The sequence below is a fragment of the Sinocyclocheilus anshuiensis genome, unplaced genomic scaffold (genome assembly GCF_001515605.1).
Source record: "Sinocyclocheilus anshuiensis isolate Anshui unplaced genomic scaffold, SAMN03320099.WGS_v1.1 scaffold487, whole genome shotgun sequence".
In the NCBI taxonomy this organism is placed as follows: domain Eukaryota; kingdom Metazoa; phylum Chordata; class Actinopteri; order Cypriniformes; family Cyprinidae; genus Sinocyclocheilus; species Sinocyclocheilus anshuiensis.
In genome coordinates, this window is record NW_015548240.1 from 471,046 (window position 1) to 488,781 (window position 17,736).

The 17,736-nt window shown below is 36.8% G+C and overlaps 1 protein-coding gene across 1 annotated transcript in view; it reads left to right on the forward strand.

Moving 5' to 3' along the window:
* Nucleotides 1–17,736, forward strand: part of LOC107654908 (mitogen-activated protein kinase kinase kinase kinase 5-like) — a 37,745-nt gene that overhangs the window by 18,119 nt on the left and 1,890 nt on the right. The window contains exons 4-26 of the mRNA XM_016442224.1: nt 5,339–5,429; nt 5,589–5,653; nt 5,759–5,814; nt 5,937–5,984; nt 6,108–6,150; nt 6,235–6,307; nt 7,966–8,097; nt 8,315–8,377; nt 8,527–8,608; nt 9,165–9,284; nt 9,484–9,562; nt 10,453–10,511; nt 10,763–10,830; nt 11,093–11,131; nt 11,461–11,505; nt 11,703–11,745; nt 11,833–12,049; nt 12,282–12,367; nt 12,462–12,503; nt 12,655–12,739; nt 14,246–14,325; nt 14,419–14,479; nt 14,921–15,035. Coding sequence (XP_016297710.1) covers nt 5,339–5,429; nt 5,589–5,653; nt 5,759–5,814; nt 5,937–5,984; nt 6,108–6,150; nt 6,235–6,307; nt 7,966–8,097; nt 8,315–8,377; nt 8,527–8,608; nt 9,165–9,284; nt 9,484–9,562; nt 10,453–10,511; nt 10,763–10,830; nt 11,093–11,131; nt 11,461–11,505; nt 11,703–11,745; nt 11,833–12,049; nt 12,282–12,367; nt 12,462–12,503; nt 12,655–12,739; nt 14,246–14,325; nt 14,419–14,479; nt 14,921–15,035 — 1,792 coding nt within the window. The remainder of the gene's footprint in view (nt 1–5,338; nt 5,430–5,588; nt 5,654–5,758; nt 5,815–5,936; nt 5,985–6,107; nt 6,151–6,234; nt 6,308–7,965; nt 8,098–8,314; nt 8,378–8,526; nt 8,609–9,164; nt 9,285–9,483; nt 9,563–10,452; nt 10,512–10,762; nt 10,831–11,092; nt 11,132–11,460; nt 11,506–11,702; nt 11,746–11,832; nt 12,050–12,281; nt 12,368–12,461; nt 12,504–12,654; nt 12,740–14,245; nt 14,326–14,418; nt 14,480–14,920; nt 15,036–17,736) is intronic.

Here is a 17,736-nt window from a genome sequence, read left to right on the forward strand (position 1 = left end):
CACTTTTTTTTATGGATGGGCGCTTTTTATTTCACTTCTTTTGGACTGAAGCACTGCAACACCCGCTGACTGCAATGATAGAGCTTGGAATAGCCAGGACAATTTTTTATCTAACTCCGACTGGATTCGTCTGAAAGAAGACGAATATACCTAGAATGGCTCTGGAGTGAGTAAAACACAGCCTAATTTTCATTTTTGGGTGAACTAACCCTTTAAGATAGAAAATAGTTGTTTTAAGTTCTAATAATATTTTACAATATTACTGTAATACTTTTTACTGTATTTTTACTCTATGGCATAAAAAAACTTACATGTGTAAATTGGCAAGACATAAAAATGCACAAATGGTAAATTCCATGTGTTTGTGGGAAATTCCTGCATTATAAGCACAGAACCTGCAGGAATGAGTAAAACTATGTGCAGTAACTGCAATTCTGCATTGAAATTAAAGGGCTGCGTAGAAAGTCTTACTGACCCAAAACCTTTGAACAGTAGTTTTTTTTAAAGAAGTAGTGATGTAGACTATGTCAGAATTCAAATTTTTACAGGGCTCCAGACTGCGACTAAATTTTGTGAGCGGTCGCACTGACGCGACCACCGCGTTGTTCAACTCATAAGCGCTGCCATTTCTGTTGCATATGAGAAACATCAAACGGCAAACGAAACTGAAAGCATAACGTAGGGCTGGGCAAAAAAATCTAATGCGATTTTCATGCGAATCTGAATCTGAAAGCACGTGCTGGAGATTTACTACTAATCACCAGAAGCGGCTTTACTGACGAGATGCGCATGAAAATCGCATTCGATTTTTTGCACAGCCCTAGCATAATGAAACCGCGCTACTCATTTGAATTGCGTAGTGCTGTGTAGAGCCTGTCAGCACGAGCGCGAAGGTGCGCACAGCAAAAAGGACGCGAATATTGAGGAAACGATGGATGGTTTTCATGCTAAAGTAAAAGACCGCTTCTTAAACCAGAGAGGGTGAACATGATGGTATTCTTGTGGGAAAAAAAAACATGCAAGCACGGTCACCGACAGCAAGTTTAGTTTTACTTTTCTTTTTGTTTTCATTTTGAAAAGCTTGTTATCTTTGCTGTTTACCTCACGTTATGCTATAGAAGCATTATTTTTGTATTTGATTCCTCAGTGTTTGCTAAACGTTCTGTAATTTATTAGTCGGTATATAATACAGCATGTGGTGTAGGCCTATGCCATGCCATGCCTCGTCTTATTTGTTTTTGTTAATAAACTTTTTGTAAGCTAGTTTGTCATTGTATCTTACTGTTTTATTGTTGTTGTACTTTTTAATTAAGAATAACAAAGAATCCATCTTTTGTTTTAGTCTTAAAAAGTTAAATATGTATAGATGTATGCAGGGGTGGACTGGGGCTAAAAAGTGGCCCTGGACATTCTGGCACAGAACGGCCCACTACACACGATCCACAAAAACCCACCAGCTCATTATGCAAAGAGCATTTTTTAACACAAAAATATAACACAATACAGAAATAAAAATGGCATCTATTTTTTTTTAATTGAAATTCGTATATCATTAATGAATGACTGGCATACTTCTTTACATTTAATTTATCTTTCCTTGTGTATATGACCTAGGGCTGCACAATTAATCGAATTTCTAATCGTGATTATAACCACTCCTCAACCACCACCAGTGTGCAGCATCCACCTGGATGATGCGACGGCAGCCACAGGACAACGGCGCCAGTGCGCTCACCACACACCAGCTACAGGTGGAGAGGACAGACTACAGGGTGAGCACCCCCTGCTGGCCTCACTAGCACCTCTTCCAACACCAACCTAGTTTTTCCCAGGAGGTCTCCCATCCAGGTAATGACCAGGCTCAACCCTGCTTAGCTTCAGTGGGCAACCAGTCTTGGACTGCAGGGTGATATGGCTGTGGCGATAATGTCTGTCATTTAACTTTTTTTTTTTAATCGTAAACAGTTGGCAAATATTGCTGAAGCGTCTCGCTATTCAGCTGCTTACATCTTACCTCAGCTCGCATTCAAATTCCATGCAGCTCAGCATCTGTGAATAGGGTTAGGTATCGTTTGGGTTTTTTCCGATACCGGTGCCAAATCGATACTTTTAAAACGGTACCGGTGCCTAAACGAATCCTGAACCGATATTTTAAAAAATAAAAATAAAATAAAATGACCCAAAATAGGATGGATTGGCCATTATTGAGCGCTATAAACACATTTAATGTCTGTTTCATTCATACTGGACGCCAGAGGGCGCCCTCGTGCAGAAACTCCACATATGCATAACAGAGGGAATAGAACTCAGGAAATCCCTAATATGGACAGGCATAGCTTTTGGCATTTTAATTTAAGAATGTTTAGCTTAGATAGCTAACGGTATCTACCTGCTGCCATCAGAGCAAGTGTGATTGTTGCTGCATTCACGTGCTCCTCGGATGCTCTCATTTCCCGAGTTGTGCTTTAAAGTCGGAATGTGAAAACAACATGGACATTCGCGTTACTATAAAGATGTGTTGGATTTGTATTATTAGAGCTTTCCGAATTTTCTCAGTGGGGAAATTAATTTTCACATGCGGTGCCAGTGATCCTTACGTCCGTTTAGGAGAACCAGAGAACAAATATTTCAATCGATCGCTCAAGCATTTAAGTGGCACCGAAATCTGCGTTCTGATTCGGTTCTAGTACATACGGGTTTCGGTACCCAACCCTATCTGTGAACGGTAAATCCCGCCTTCTTCGATTTGATTGGCTATTTCCAACATTTTGACATTGATGAGCGCTTTTGAGCCGCTGCGTGAGCCGGAGCACGCTAAATTAATTAGAATGTTTGATGGGCATTCGTATGGGCCGATGGAAGGCTATAGGCTACGTATATTTGCTATAATTCATTCTTTATATTTACGCAATGGGTCGGCCCACATTGTACAGCGGCCCACCGGGAAAACTCCCGGTGCTCCAGATGGCCAGTCCGCCACTGGATATATGTAAGCAAATCAGACAAATATCTTTTCTTGTAAAACGTGACAAGATCGCGAATTCAAAAGTGAAAGCATCCCAAGCCCGGCTTATAACACAGCAAAAGAGGAACTCCTGTTTACAAAATTCAAATCACAAATACTGAAGAAAAAGAACAGGTTGAATGTTAACCACTTTCGTTTCCATATAAACTATAATAAGTTCATCAGCATGCATTGATTTATCCCATGTTGTAGCAAAAAAATAAAATAAAATTGCGACTAAATCATGTGCTTGTGCGACCAACTGAGAAAGTTAGTCGCAAAAGAACGACCAGTGGGAAGAGTGAGTCTGGAGCCCTGTTTTTAGGTGAACTATTTCTTAAAAATATTTTAAAATTAATGTTAATTTCAAAATCTGCATTACTGTGTGAATTCAGGACATTTGTGATATTTGTAAAGAATTTCCAACACGTCAATTTAAATGGTTGTATAATGATGATGAGTTACAGTGGTAATCTTATAGAGTGGCGTATCCTCCAATCTGTAATTAGTTTAGCGCATGTGGGAATTCTAATCCAAATGATCGAGGAGCTGGGTGATTGTAGCAAAAGGGGACGGGTATATGGATAGCTTGATTTATTACAACTGACACTACTAGTAAATACTAACGGCTTGATTTCTGAGAAGTGCATCAAGCTCAGAGGAAGCTGCCTGAGTTCAGCTTTCAGCAGATCAACCCTCAGGCCCTGCTGCTGTCTTCGACACACACACAGGCTCACATTATCTCACAGACGCACTCTCTTGGGCATGACCTGTTTGTCTTGAGCGGAGAGGAAGTGGTCAGAGCTGTTAGGCTTGACTTCATAGCTATGCTGATTCTTGTTTGTCACACATACATACACTGTGATGCTACAGATGTCCTGGGAATGAGGTGTTAAAATGCAGTGTGACTGATTGTTCCTTCCAGTCATTATTGTTCTGACCGCGATGTTATTTTTTTGGTATCTCATCATAGAGTCGTGTGAAACGGAGGTGGTTGTGTTTTGTGTGCGAGTTTCTAAGTTAAAGGTCTGCAGCAGAATAGAGAAGTGGCTACAGCCAGTTAACATCCATTATTGGGTTGAGGTTATACAATCTATCGAAAGGCTGTTTTTGGAAACTACACTACCTCTGTCTTCGTATTTAAAAGCAGTTTTTACAATGTAATGATCTTACTTAAAAATCTAGTTATTCATATTTCACTTTGTTTTATATTTTAAGGGAAGACACATTTCTCCATCATATTTGTATTTTCTTTTTTTATCTATAAAAAAGTATGCTATCATCATGAGTGATGAGATTTTCTGCTGTCATGAACAGATTAAGAGATTCTGAGAGCATCAGGATGAACAATTCTCAAATGTACAGGAAACAGCACCACCTACAGGAAACAATGCAGTATTTACTGTATCACAGCCATTAAGTCATAAACAGATCACGTGCTTGGGCAAAAATGCCAGGTCTTTGAGTCACAAGATGAATGAAAGCTGTTTAAAACATAAAGGTGTGCGAGTCACTCCTTTAACGAAGCAGGTTGTGAAGTTTGAGGTGTGCGAGTTTGGCTGATAGCATCTTTATTCTTCTTTTATATTTCACATCATGATACATTGAAGTATTTGACTTGAGATTTTAGATTTTAGAGACCAAGTTTTTATTTAAAATGTTTAAATCACATAAACATTTACTTGGTGGAACTGTGGTGGAACAAATAAGGTGTGTATGTACTGTATGCCTTCTTTAGTGTATTGTTTCTTTTTTTCTCAGGAATTATATACAAAGCAGTAAGTGTTATAATAAGTGTTTAATAATAAGTAAGTGTTTTAGTGTTCATACTAAAAATAAATCCACAAACTCCAGTTCAACTCAATCCGAAACAAATAATAATAATAGGAATAATGACACATCAGGCAAATAAGCTAGTCATAAATGACAGTTTTAGATTAATTCGTGAAGAGACCCGAGTGTTGTCATGATGTGTGTTGGTATTAACACGGGTTCAGAAGGAAGTTAAGCTAATTATCTGTATTATTGAAAGACGAGGGGAAACCCATCACACTCACAGGCTTTATTTAGCATTAGAGATGAGGAGGGTGAAGAGATCAAAGAGTGAGTGAGTGAATGGAAGTCTTTTTTGTGTGTGGTAACTAAATCACAAAAATCAGCTCAGGAGAAATAAATGAAAATTGACACGAGTTCTCCCTCATTTCATGATGATAATAATCACTCTCAGCACTCAACATCCAGCCATCTGCTGTCCATATCTGATTCGAGCACTCTGTTTTTCTTTTCACTGTTTAATTTATACTGCTCTCATATATTGATTCCTCTCTCTTTAAGGTGATGATTTCTCAATCATCCAGCAAGAGATTTTTATGGTGAAGGAATGCACCCATCACAACATTGTGGCTTACTTTGGCAGCTACCTCTGGTAACAAATAACTGGATTTGTCTATAAATGAAGTATTTTAGATGCCTACATTTTATTGAGATTATAAAACATAAGTTTTCAGATATTCAAAAGATTAAAGATTTATTTAAATGCCCCACATTTAATCTTAAAGATTTATGATTCTTTGTTTCATTCTAGCCGTGAGAAGTTGTGGATTTGTATGGAATACTGCGGTGGAGGTTCCTTACAAGACATTTATCATGGTAAACTGGTTGTGTGTTTTGAAAATATACATCCTCCATTTTTTTATATATGAATTATTTTTTCATTATTTTTCTAAATATGTGTGTGTTTGTGTACATGTTCAGTTACAGGTCCGCTCTCTGAACTTCAGATCGCCTATGTGTGCAGAGAGACGTTACAGGTAAGATCCTTCCAACATTGTTCACATCCTTCACATGGTCTAATGCTGTTAAGAATTTTTGTATTATTAAATTAAGCCTTTAAACATCTTGAATTAATTTGAGTGTGTGTGTGTGTGTTTAGGGTCTCGCTTATCTGCACTCCAAAGGCAAGATGCACAGAGACATCAAGGTAATACAGCTTCATAATTAGTATATGTGTTACTTATATTGTTATGTAATTATATTGGCGTTCTACCTGTTTCAAACTATCTTTCTCATGCCAGTTAATAACTCTCAACTCATTGTGCAATAGGGGGCGAATATTCTGCTCACCGACAATGGAGATGTCAAATTAGGTGAGAGGGTCACGCTATAATTGCAGGGTGTGTTTTTGTGTGGTACTGAATTTGAATGTTAAAAAAAATCTTCCTGTTTTGCAGCGGACTTTGGAGTGGCTGCTAAAATAACGGCCACCATGGCGAAAAGGAAATCCTTCATTGGGACGCCCTACTGGTAAGACCTGTTCTGTGATAATGAAGCAGCTACATTTATATATGCTTGGTGTACATGTTCTTTTCAGCTCTCTGTTCATTTGAAAAGTCCAGGAATCAAACATTGATCAAACATTCAAACATGGCAATAATTGCCTTATTCAGATTGAATGGCTTATTCTGGATTTTTGTGAACTATAACCTACTGTTGTGACAACACAGTCGGATAGAAGAGGGTAGACACACAAAGTGCACGTGAAGTTCAGCTCATGAGACAAAAATTCAGCTCTACAAGTTTCAATAAACAGGAGAGTTTTATAACATTTTGTGACTTAATCAGACTTTGTGTGCATTTCTGTTCATGATGAGTTTTGATAACTGAGCTAGGGGTGTGCGATATTGCCAAAAAATTATATCTCGATATTTTATGGGATTTTATCGATAACGATAATTAGACGATATTTTGCTGAGTGTGTTATTGTGCTGGTACCTTAAGGACTGCCGAAGACAGCTGACTCCTAATGTTTTTAATATTCTTCATATTCTGTGTGGTGGTCAGTTCATACCAATTACGATATTATCGCAGACGATATATATCGCACACCCCTAAACTGAGCACACAGCACTACACAGTTATGTTAGAAACTGTTTGCCCTCATTTATAAACAGTCTGATCAGACCTTAAAGGGTCATGAAACCCCCTGTTTCAGCACTGGTTAGTTCTCACCACAGTTTTAAAAAATGCTAAAAAAGTGGGCGTGGTGTGCTGCAGAGTGGAAGGGGAAGAGGGGAGACAGAACACACATGGCTTCGCGTTCAGACAGTTTCATTTCGCTCCCATCCAGTTAAAAACACAAATAAATGCACAGCCATTTACACTCTCCATCGAAAACATATATATGAACGCGCTTTTGCACCTCTGATAACTTTTTAAGGCTTATTCTGCGGCGTTTATATAAGCCTTTTGACGGGTTGTGTCACGGAGCTGTAAAAAGGGTTATGCTCACCACGTGAATGAATCGCGTTTGTGCCGAACTCCTATTAAAAAGCAAAAACAAACACTCTTCTTTGATCCATGAACGTTTCTCTCAGTTAATGTGCGCAATCTCACTGCAGTCTCATGAGTCAACGATGTACTATCGTCCTTTGCCACGTCACAAATTGTGACGTCAGCACAATGTAGATTTTAAACCCAGAAGATGAAAATAGTGCAAAAAAGCTTAAAATTAACCAATTTTCTCCAACAGTTAAAATTAGCGGATGCTAACATTGTCTTCTATGATGTGCAACACAAACACCTCTGCTAAAATCTCAGAAAAAGTAGTCTGGGGTTTCATGACCCTTTAAGTTGTTTTTGAAAGAAGCCTTCTAAGCTCACCAAGGCTGTAATTATTGGATTAAAATACAGCTTAAAACAGAAATTCTGTGAAATATTATTGCAAGTAAAATACCTATTTTCTATCTTAATATAATTGAAAATGTAATTTACTCCTGTGATGGTTCCTGTGTCACATGATCATTCTAAGATGCTTATTAGGTGCTCAAGAAACATCTATGATTAACAACATTGTAAACCTTCCTTGCAAAATAAAGGCATTCTATTTTTTTTTTTTTTTTTTTAAGAAAACACTTCTGAACATTAGTTTATGTGTCTTGTCTGCTCTGTGTTTGTGTTTATAGGATGGCTCCAGAGGTGGCGGCAGTGGAGAAGAATGGAGGTTATAATCATCTGTGTGATATCTGGGCTGTTGGAATCACATCCATAGAACTGGCAGAACTACAGCCTCCCATGTTTGACCTCCATCCCATGAGGTATAAACACACACTTCTTGCCAATGAGCAGACATGTTTTTAACCAAGGCATTTGCTCTGGGCCCAGAGTTATAGTGAATCTTAATAACTTAATTATGTGCAAAAATCCTCTTTGTTTGGAGCCAAGATAATTAACCATTAGACTACCACCAAATTCTCATATAATTGCTCAGAGATTTGTATCTTTCTGTGATCTCCTTCTTTCTTACTTGTCCAGGGCTTTATTTCTGATGTCTAAAAGCAACTTTCAGCCACCCAAGCTAAAGGACAAGACCAAATGGTGAGTCTCTCTGACCTGTTTGTATGTGTATGTTTGCATATTTGAGTTATAGAGAAATGTAGAGTGTGTTCTGAATGAGTGTTTTACAAATAAAATCACCAGTCCCTGTTTCTTTCCCTTTCTGTCTTAACTGTCTTGCTTTTCCGCAGGTCTACAGCCTTCCATAATTTTATTAAAATTTCCCTCACAAAAAACCCAAAGAAGAGGCCAACAGCTGAGAAGCTGCTCTCGGTAAAAATGTCCTCTCTTTGTCTATTTTATCTGTTTATGATTTCACACAGTGCAGCTCTTTAAGCTGCTCTCAGTAAAAATGTCCTCTCTACATCTCCATTTTATCTGTTAATGATTCCTCACAGTACAGCTCTTTAACTCATTCAGTGGAAGTTTATGTGCACATGCAATGAAATATAAACTCATGTAACAGAGAATTGTGCACTTGAACTCAGTACCGTATCTTGAAAGAAGTATCTTATGCTTACCAAAGCTGCATTTATTTGATTAAAAATTAAGTAAAATCGGTAATGTTTTGAATAATTACAATTTGAAATAACTTTTTCAATTAGAAAACAATTCGAAATCGCAGTATGCTGCTGTAAGAATATCACAATCGAAAATATGCATAGATGTGTAATATTAAAAATGTGTTCAACCCACACCTGTGTCCATTCCGTCAATATTAATTATTTTCTTGATGACATTCCTCTATTCTGTTATTTTTGTCTGAATGTTACATAGGCTACATCACAAGCAACCACTTACACTACGTTGTCTCTGTGTTTGCATGCAGCACTTATTTGTGGCTCAGACAGGTTTGACTCGACGGTTAGCTTTAGAGCTACTTGATAAGATGAACAACCCAGATAATCATCAATCTCACTTCAGCCAGGGAGATGAAGATGACTTGGAGGTAACTCATGTGACTTTTGTGTTTGTGTGATGTGCATGTATGAAAGAGATGGCAAGTTAGTATGTAAATGTACTCTGTGTTAGTGTGTGAGAGTTTCAGTGTATGCGTGTGAGTGCGCATGACTAAATGGTAAATGTTTGCAAACGATTGTCTGTGGTGGTATACATAGTTTTACTATGATTCTTTCTCTGGTCCGCAGCCGCTTTCAGAGCGCCACACCATCCGCTCGTCCCACAGCAGGAACTCTCGTGCTGAAAAGACCCAGTCTCAGATCAACTGTACGTCAATCACAGGCGTGATTATGAGTGTCTCCCTGTCTTGCCTATCCCCAATGAACCTCAAAAATGTTCCACTGGCTGACAGAATGTATTTTGTGTGCTCAATTTACTGCCTAGCTAGAAAGCTTACATTTCATTATATAATACTGGTCATCTTAACCATCAAAGTAAAGTAATAGCTTTACTAAAAGTTACTCATTGGGATCCAAACAGAGTAAGGCTGTGACACATGGCATAAAATGAGGAGCCTGGTGCCTCTGGTTAAAGATTTGTGTAACTGATATGTTGTATTTGTCAGATGAGAATTTGTGATGGTTAAAGACTTAAAATGGCATACATACGTTGCTACTCTATAATTTGTATAGTTTGTATAGAAAATTAATCTAAACGTGAGTTTAATATGAAACAGTCTCCCATTGGGGACATTCAAGGATGTCCTCATTTGGAAAAATGTTTTTGTTTTGTTTTTTATTCTAACAATGCAAAGTTTTCATTTATGGTTAGGATGTGGGTTATGCTTGTAGAAGTCTATCATATGTCCTTGTTTAGATAGCTAATTCAACATGTGTTTGACCTTTACTCATGAACGTGATGTACCACCACACACTCCAGACCACATTCATGATAAGTGACATCTATTGGTCTTACTCTGCTCTTGAAGAGTTTTAGCTCGTATTATTAGTTCAGATAGAAAGGCATAGTCTTGAGCCCCCCTGTGGTGGAGATGTGGTACTACAAGTGTAGACTTCAGCTTGAACTTTGTCACAATTTTTGTACAAAGCAACCCAGTAGTGTTGAACAGAATGTTAAAAATATCGCAGAGTGCAATGTCTATGGCATGCTAGGTTAAGAAGTGCAGTAATACGTTTTCTCTCGTCTCTGTATTTCAGTTGATAGGCTTCAGTTTGAGCCCCCCATGAGGAAGGAGACTGAAGCAAGTGCTGAGATGGTGAGAGAAGCATTGGCTAGTCCAGATTGTCAATACATCACTAATATTAATCAAACAGACACACACACTACAGAATAAACATAGAGTTCAATAAGATTATTAGTGTCATTGTTTGATAAGCTTAAAACCAAACATTTTTCATGCAAATATTTGCATGAGTAAATGGACTAGTTGCCCAGAACAGGTATGCAATGAAACCTGACTTGCATGTTTTTAAAAGGGAGTGTGTATGTATGGTTCTTTCTTTGCAGGATGTAACTAAGGACAATGATTTCGCCTCCCCCTGGAGCCTATTCACAGAGGGTCCCATCACCTCCAGGTAACCATTAAATGTTTTCTTTGTGACTTTATGAACGATTTGATTCCTGCTACTGCCGCCCGCATGAAAACGCCGCAAGCAGTCATTTCCCTGTTCTGTCTGCATCGTTTCTCTGACGTCCCCACAAGTCTACGCACTTCCTTCTTTCTGCAGAATCTCGCATGAGCTCTGCTTGCATTCCCTCTACTTTGACTGTTCTGTTGTGTTCTTTCTTTTCCCCGTTATCCTTTGCTTTTCCCTTTTGTGCACTCCTCCACTGAAGGAGTCTTCTGAAGAGCGTTGAAGAGGAGTTGTTTATACGGTAAAGAATTGGTTTGTGTAGCTGTTATTTAACAGAACCAAGGAAACTTCCATGCAGGGTTTAAAATTAACTCTCGTCAAGAGCCCAAATTGGCGCCCAAAAATAAAAGCCCAAAACTGGCTTTTAGTTTTAAAGGAAATTAGTAAAAATTAATGTATGTTGTAAATCATTGCAATATAAATGGTAAAATGCAAAATGTGGTATCACATTTGGTAAAAAATGTGAAATATGTTGAACAGATTTTGTTCCATTATTCCGTTTCTAAGTAACTAATTAACTCATTAATATTGTCTCTTTCTGTCCATTTCTCTCTCTGTCTGTCTCTGAAGAGGGCACTTGGCTCCATTAGAAGATGCTTTTGAGGATGTTGATCTGTAAGTGTGGCTACTCTTAAACTTTAAACATTATCTTAAAGACTTTATATTCTTCTGGGGCTTGCTTGTAAGGTATCATATTCTGTAAAATCAGCATGGAAAAAATATGTGCTGTGAAAATTGCAAAATTAATCACAAACAAAAACCAGTTAAGTCATTCTATTCTTTTTTACTCTGTTTCATCTCCCCCCTCTCAGTTCAACTCTTAAACAGGGAGTGCCACCACCACTTCCTCCTAAGGTAACTGTGAGTGTGTGTACAAGTGTACAAATGTCTATATTAAATTTTTTTTATTGGTGTGTTTTTTTTAATTCTTATTCTTATCAGCCCTCTCAGGCTCGGTCTAGCAGTGTGTCCGATGAGTTTGGTTTGAGCGACGGGGCTCAGACGGTGCGGAGGTTCGCGGGCTCTGATAACGGGCCTGTACCAGTGTCTCGCAGACAGAGCACACCTGAGAGAGGAAGTAACGCAGAGCACATCCACTCAGACTACATGTCTGTGAGCGTCAGCAGCCCAGGGCTGCTCTCACACACCGCCGACCACGGTAAGCCACACGCTTATTCTCCAAATCATGTTTATACACAGATACTGTTCATGTACCACTCTCATATAGAAGTCTATAATGCTCACCAACTGGTGAAATTGGTGTATATTGCTGATTTGGTGAAATATACAAAAATATTTGACCACTGAAGTTGACCAATCAGAATGACATATTTTACAAAATCATAATAAATTACTGAATATTTCAAATTTCTCTCTTTTACTTTCTATAGAGGAAGACTCAGACGAAAGTGTAAATGGAGATGTTTCAAAATCACCTCCCGGCCGTCCCCAGAGGAAAGAGAGAAAAGATTTTCCTGTAAGTGTGTGTGTGGGTATGTGTCCTGCCGAGACGTGTGTGACGCATGAAAAGAATGTTGCGCTCTACTCATTTTTCTGTTTTTTTTTTATAGAAACCTGCTATTAACGGCCTGCCGCCCACTCCCAAAGTCCTGGTGAGTGCCATCATCACACATCACTTACACTGTGCTAAATGCTAATATCTTCCAATCTCACTATTCAACAGCTATTTGCGCAGTCCTTTATTTTAATTCTGTATTTTCTAACTGTCATAAGCTTACATATTACCTCTCTGCGTGTCTGCAGATGGGAGCTTGTTTCTCAAAGGTTTTTGATGGTTGTCCTCTTAAAATTAACTGTGCCACTTCATGGATTCACCCAGATACAAAAGGTAAAGTGCCGATAACCGATGGATGTCTGTCTGATATTAAATTTGATACTATTTTGTATAAGTAAATAAAAAGTCTGGGGTCAATTTTTAATGGGTAAGATTTTTGTAGTGTTTTTAGTGTCTTCTTTATGTATAGTGTAAGTCTCTAATCCTCACCAATGCTGCATTTATTTTGATCAAAAATACAGTAAAGCAGTAATATTTTAAAATATTGCTCAAATTTAAAATAACTTTTTAGTGTTTTAATGTATTTTTATAATGTAATTTCTTGTTGTGATGGCAAAGCTGAATTTTCAGCGTCATTACTCCAGTCTTCAGAGTCACATGATCCTTCAGAAATCATTCTGATATGCTGATTCTTAATATGATCGGTGTTGAAAGTAGGGATGTTCATTTCGGTTATTTCTCCTAACCGACAACCGATGCTCGTTAACTGATTATTAACCGTTAACCGACAAGATTATTTTAAATTAGAATTGAATTAAATTAGAAAGGATAAGTGTCTGTGACCCATACTAACATTTGTTTTTCGGGGATTAATTTTACATGCGCAAAAAGTAGCAAACAACAGAACATGAGGATTCACATGGTCATCATATCACATCACGCACCTGCAGCGCTTCTGCGATCGGAGAAAAACATAATAAAGCTAGGTTACATATATATATATATATATGTAACAAATAAATAGGCCTATACGAGAAATATATTTTTACTTAAATAATAAATTAAGAAAACGAAAGAAAAACTGTGCAACAAAGGCTAGTATGCAGAGTTTCGGTTCATTTTTGTGCTGTGCGAAAGGAAACCAAGACGGCAGAAAGCGGCATCCTATTTTTATTTAGGCCTATTTTACAAAAGCACAAAGATTTGTTTTTATTGTGAATGTACACAAATAAAAGCAAACCTTTTACAATTCCGAGTATCTTAGTTGCTTCCACTGTTAGAAGGAAAAAATTCAAATGATTGCGCCGGCACCGCATGCGCACACTAGGGGTTGAACGACTTCTGATTTTTTTTAAGTCGACTTTTATGTCCTAAATGAATTTGTTTTGGCTTGTCGCTTATATAGCTATAGCTTTTTATATTTTTAATTCTTGTTCTTTTATAAATACTGTTAAATTGAAAGGATTTGTTGTGGAGTGAGGGGAACTAAAGTAGCCTAGCTATGTTTACAGTGTTTATTATAATGTTTGTAAACATTTCGCTTTTTTTTTTTTTTTTTTTCTTTTTAATACGCATAGCGTATTTTAACCATGAAGCAAACCTTTTAAAATATTTAGAAAAATTACTGAAAAAAAAAAGAAATACATGACTTTTTAAGCCATTTAATTGATTGTATTAATCAGTCAAAATTCTTACGGTCGGTTAACGGTTAACAGGTTAAAATGAGCATCCCTATTTGAAAGCAGTTGTCCTGCTTAGTATTTTTTTTTTTTGTGGAAACTCTGGATTCTTTAATATCAGCCTGTAAACACTACTACTTTTGGTTGTTGTTGTTTTTAGACCAGTATCTGATATTTGGCACTGAAGACGGAATCTACACTCTGAACCTAAATGAGCTGCATGAAGCCAGCATGGAGCAGGTACAGCCTAAACTCTGACTTTCACCTTTACCCTTGACCTTGAATAGACAACAGGTCCATGAACTCATCACCTGCTGTTTTGATGCGTTTCAGTTGTTTCCACGGCGATGCACGTGGCTGTACATAATCAATAATAATCTGATGTCATTATCAGGTGAGTGAGAGTGATGTGGGAGCGGCTCTTCTGTCTTTCTGTTACTGAGATTCTCCGCAGTACCTACATAATCCCTGTCTGTCTGACTGTCTGTTTCTCTCTGTTCACGGCTGATTTCACTGCTTGCTGGCTCTTCTAATGCCTAAATCACCATAATCAGAAGTTAAGATGTCAATCCTCTGTCCTCTAGGCCCACACGCACACAGCTAATATCACATCATCTTTCTGGCCTCATTCTTAATCTGATTTTGATTCAACTTGCATAACTACACAGCTCAGCTTTTCTTTGTGCTGGGAGTAATGACTATTCATTTCTGCGGGGCATCATTTTCCATTCTCATCAGCACAAACTATATGAATTGTGTCATACGTTGGATATCCTGTGTGTAGTCATACACTGTGTATGGTACGCATGTGATGTGTGTTATCTCTCGTTTAAAGGGAAGACGTTTCAGTTGTATTCCCATAATCTGATTGGGCTGTTTGAACAGCTCAGGAAACCTGGACTGGCCACTCAGTTCCACACCCACAGATTCCCTGACAGAATACTGCCCAGGTACACAGACACACACAGTTTTTGCACATTTCACAGTATATTTGCCATGGTTTTATTAGCAACATAAAATTAAGAAACACTGTGAAAATTGTTGTTAGCATTCCTAAAGAAAGTGTCATTACACTTAGAGCAATTCTTTTAATAGTATAATAGTTTGGTTATAATAAATTTAAACTAGCAAAAATTGATTTTTTTATGTATTAATGTATTTAGTTTTTTTGTATTAAAATAAATGTCAGAAACATGTCTTAAAGACACAAGATGTAGTGACATTAAAAATCAAATATAAAATCAAGGCACATTTTTAATAATATATTTAATAAGATTGATTAATTATTTATACGTTATATATATATACACACACACGTGTGTGTGTGTGTGTATAACATATATTTAATTTCAAGATTTAATTTTTTATTAAATTCATATTTTTTATTTAAAAATATTTTATTTTATAAGATTTTATTTAAAAGTAATATTTTATCCTTTATACATTTTATACATTATTTTATATAAATCTATTATATACAATTTATGTTTACAATTTATGTTAAATAAATTGTTTTATTATACAGTGGATTATTTATTTATACATAAATATATTTTTAAAGCTATTAGTTATATCACTGACCTGTGATATATGACCTTTTAGTATTATCTATTAGGGCTATGACGATATTATCATATATCGACGAAGTCTCGTAAGTATCGCAATGTCAATGTCAACAGTCAGGTAACAGACGATTATTGACATTATCGGAAAAAAATGACAAATGATAAACCTAGTAAGTTGCAAAAAATATTTTACATAGCCCCATAGTCACCATACAGGTTTTTTTGCATGCAAGAATTAAATAATTTAGTAGGAGGGTTGGGAATCGAAAAGCTATTCCAATTTTGGAAATCGGATCAGATGCGTAAGGTCAGGAATCGAATTACTTGTTATAAAATTAGATTTCGATTCTGCTTCTTGATTCCTGTATGCGCATTTATTGTGATTTCAAAAGATTCAACTGCAAGAAGACGAAATAGAACTTACTTCTGCACTCGTGCGCTGTTTTCCGCACTGCGCAGTGCACACTCACACACACAAAGCGCGCGCACAAAAGCCGCCTCTTACGTGAACACTGGACTGAGCTCTCTTTCTCACATTCTTACACATTAGAATGGACAAATACACACAGAATTATATCAAAATATCCCATAAATACAATCGGTTATTTCTTAAGTAAACTTAAGGGTTGAGAAAGAAAACAAGGGTGTATTGGATCCGTGCATTGACAGCGCCGCTGCCGCCATTCATTATAATGTTAATCAAAGAACAAAATAAACGAAAATCCCGCACTGATCTTGACTGAATCACTTTTGTAACCTCAGTTTATATTTTATTTGCCTGTTGTTCGGCGCTGACTACTGTTAATGGCAACGTGCATCTGTGTATGTGATTATTTTGGAGATGCGTTCCAATATAATTTATCCTTATTTAGGGTATAGGCCTATTCTATTTTGAGCTGCAGTTTAATAAAAGTTAAACAGAAAAAAGAAAAAAGTAGCACTGCATGTGTTTCTGAATATTTATTTGAACAGACTGTATAATGATGATAAACCACAAACATGACGGGTATAATTAAAATACGCAAATTCCTATTTTTACAGATTTTTTTAAACCGTATACAGTATAATTATGTTTAATTAAGCTGAGATATAGCAATATAAATTCTTAATTCATTTGCAACAAAACTATAAAGTTTTGTTGCAAACGGCTGAAGACATTATAGTACTATATGTGCTATAATTGTTATAATCAAGGAAATTAAACTTACCATCATGAAATGTGGTCTACATGGGCGATAATGCCAAAAAGAAAGAGAAACATTGGAAAATAGACATATTTATTCAAGACATTACTATATGACATAAACATGCATTTATCATTCTTACAATCACCGGCTGGATGTCCAACTTCACCATGATGAACTTAAAATTGGGTTCTATTATTTTTCCTCAACAGTTCTCCTCACAAAACAAAATTCATTTCAAACACAAATTTGATAAGAACAGAGTGGAAATTATTAGCAACACCAACATATCAGCAAAGCTAATGTTTTCTGTTAGTTTAAGCGCAAACTAAGTAAAGTAAAACCAAACTGAACATGGTGTGTGTTTATGGTGCATGTCGGCAAAAATGTCGGCGGGGGCGGGGCGTGGTGGAGGTGGGGCTTAGGTAGACGATATTATCGGATATTGCGATATTTTTAAGGCGATTATCGACAAGATATTTTTGACATATCGCCCAGCCTTATTATCTATGCACTTTTATATTATTTGTTTACATTTTGAAGTAGTTTTTATTTTTACATTTTCAATTTTAGTTTTAGTCATTTTTATATACTTGTCATTTTTATTATTTTTTTATATTTCTATTTCTTTTATTTTCGCTTTAGTAATTTAAGAATGTCAACTTATAATTGCACCTTCATTGCCAACCATTGTATTTTGAGAACACGACCCATGAGTGATATTTTTTTGCACATTGTTTAAAGTTTTTGGGATGGGAGAAGTTAGAGGTCTGAGTAGGAGGTTGTGGTCTATCATTATAGGAATAGTTCACCCAAAAATGAAAATTTACTGAAAATCTACTCACCCTCAGGCAATCCAAGATGTAGATGAGTTTGTTTCTTCATCAGAACAGATTTGGAGA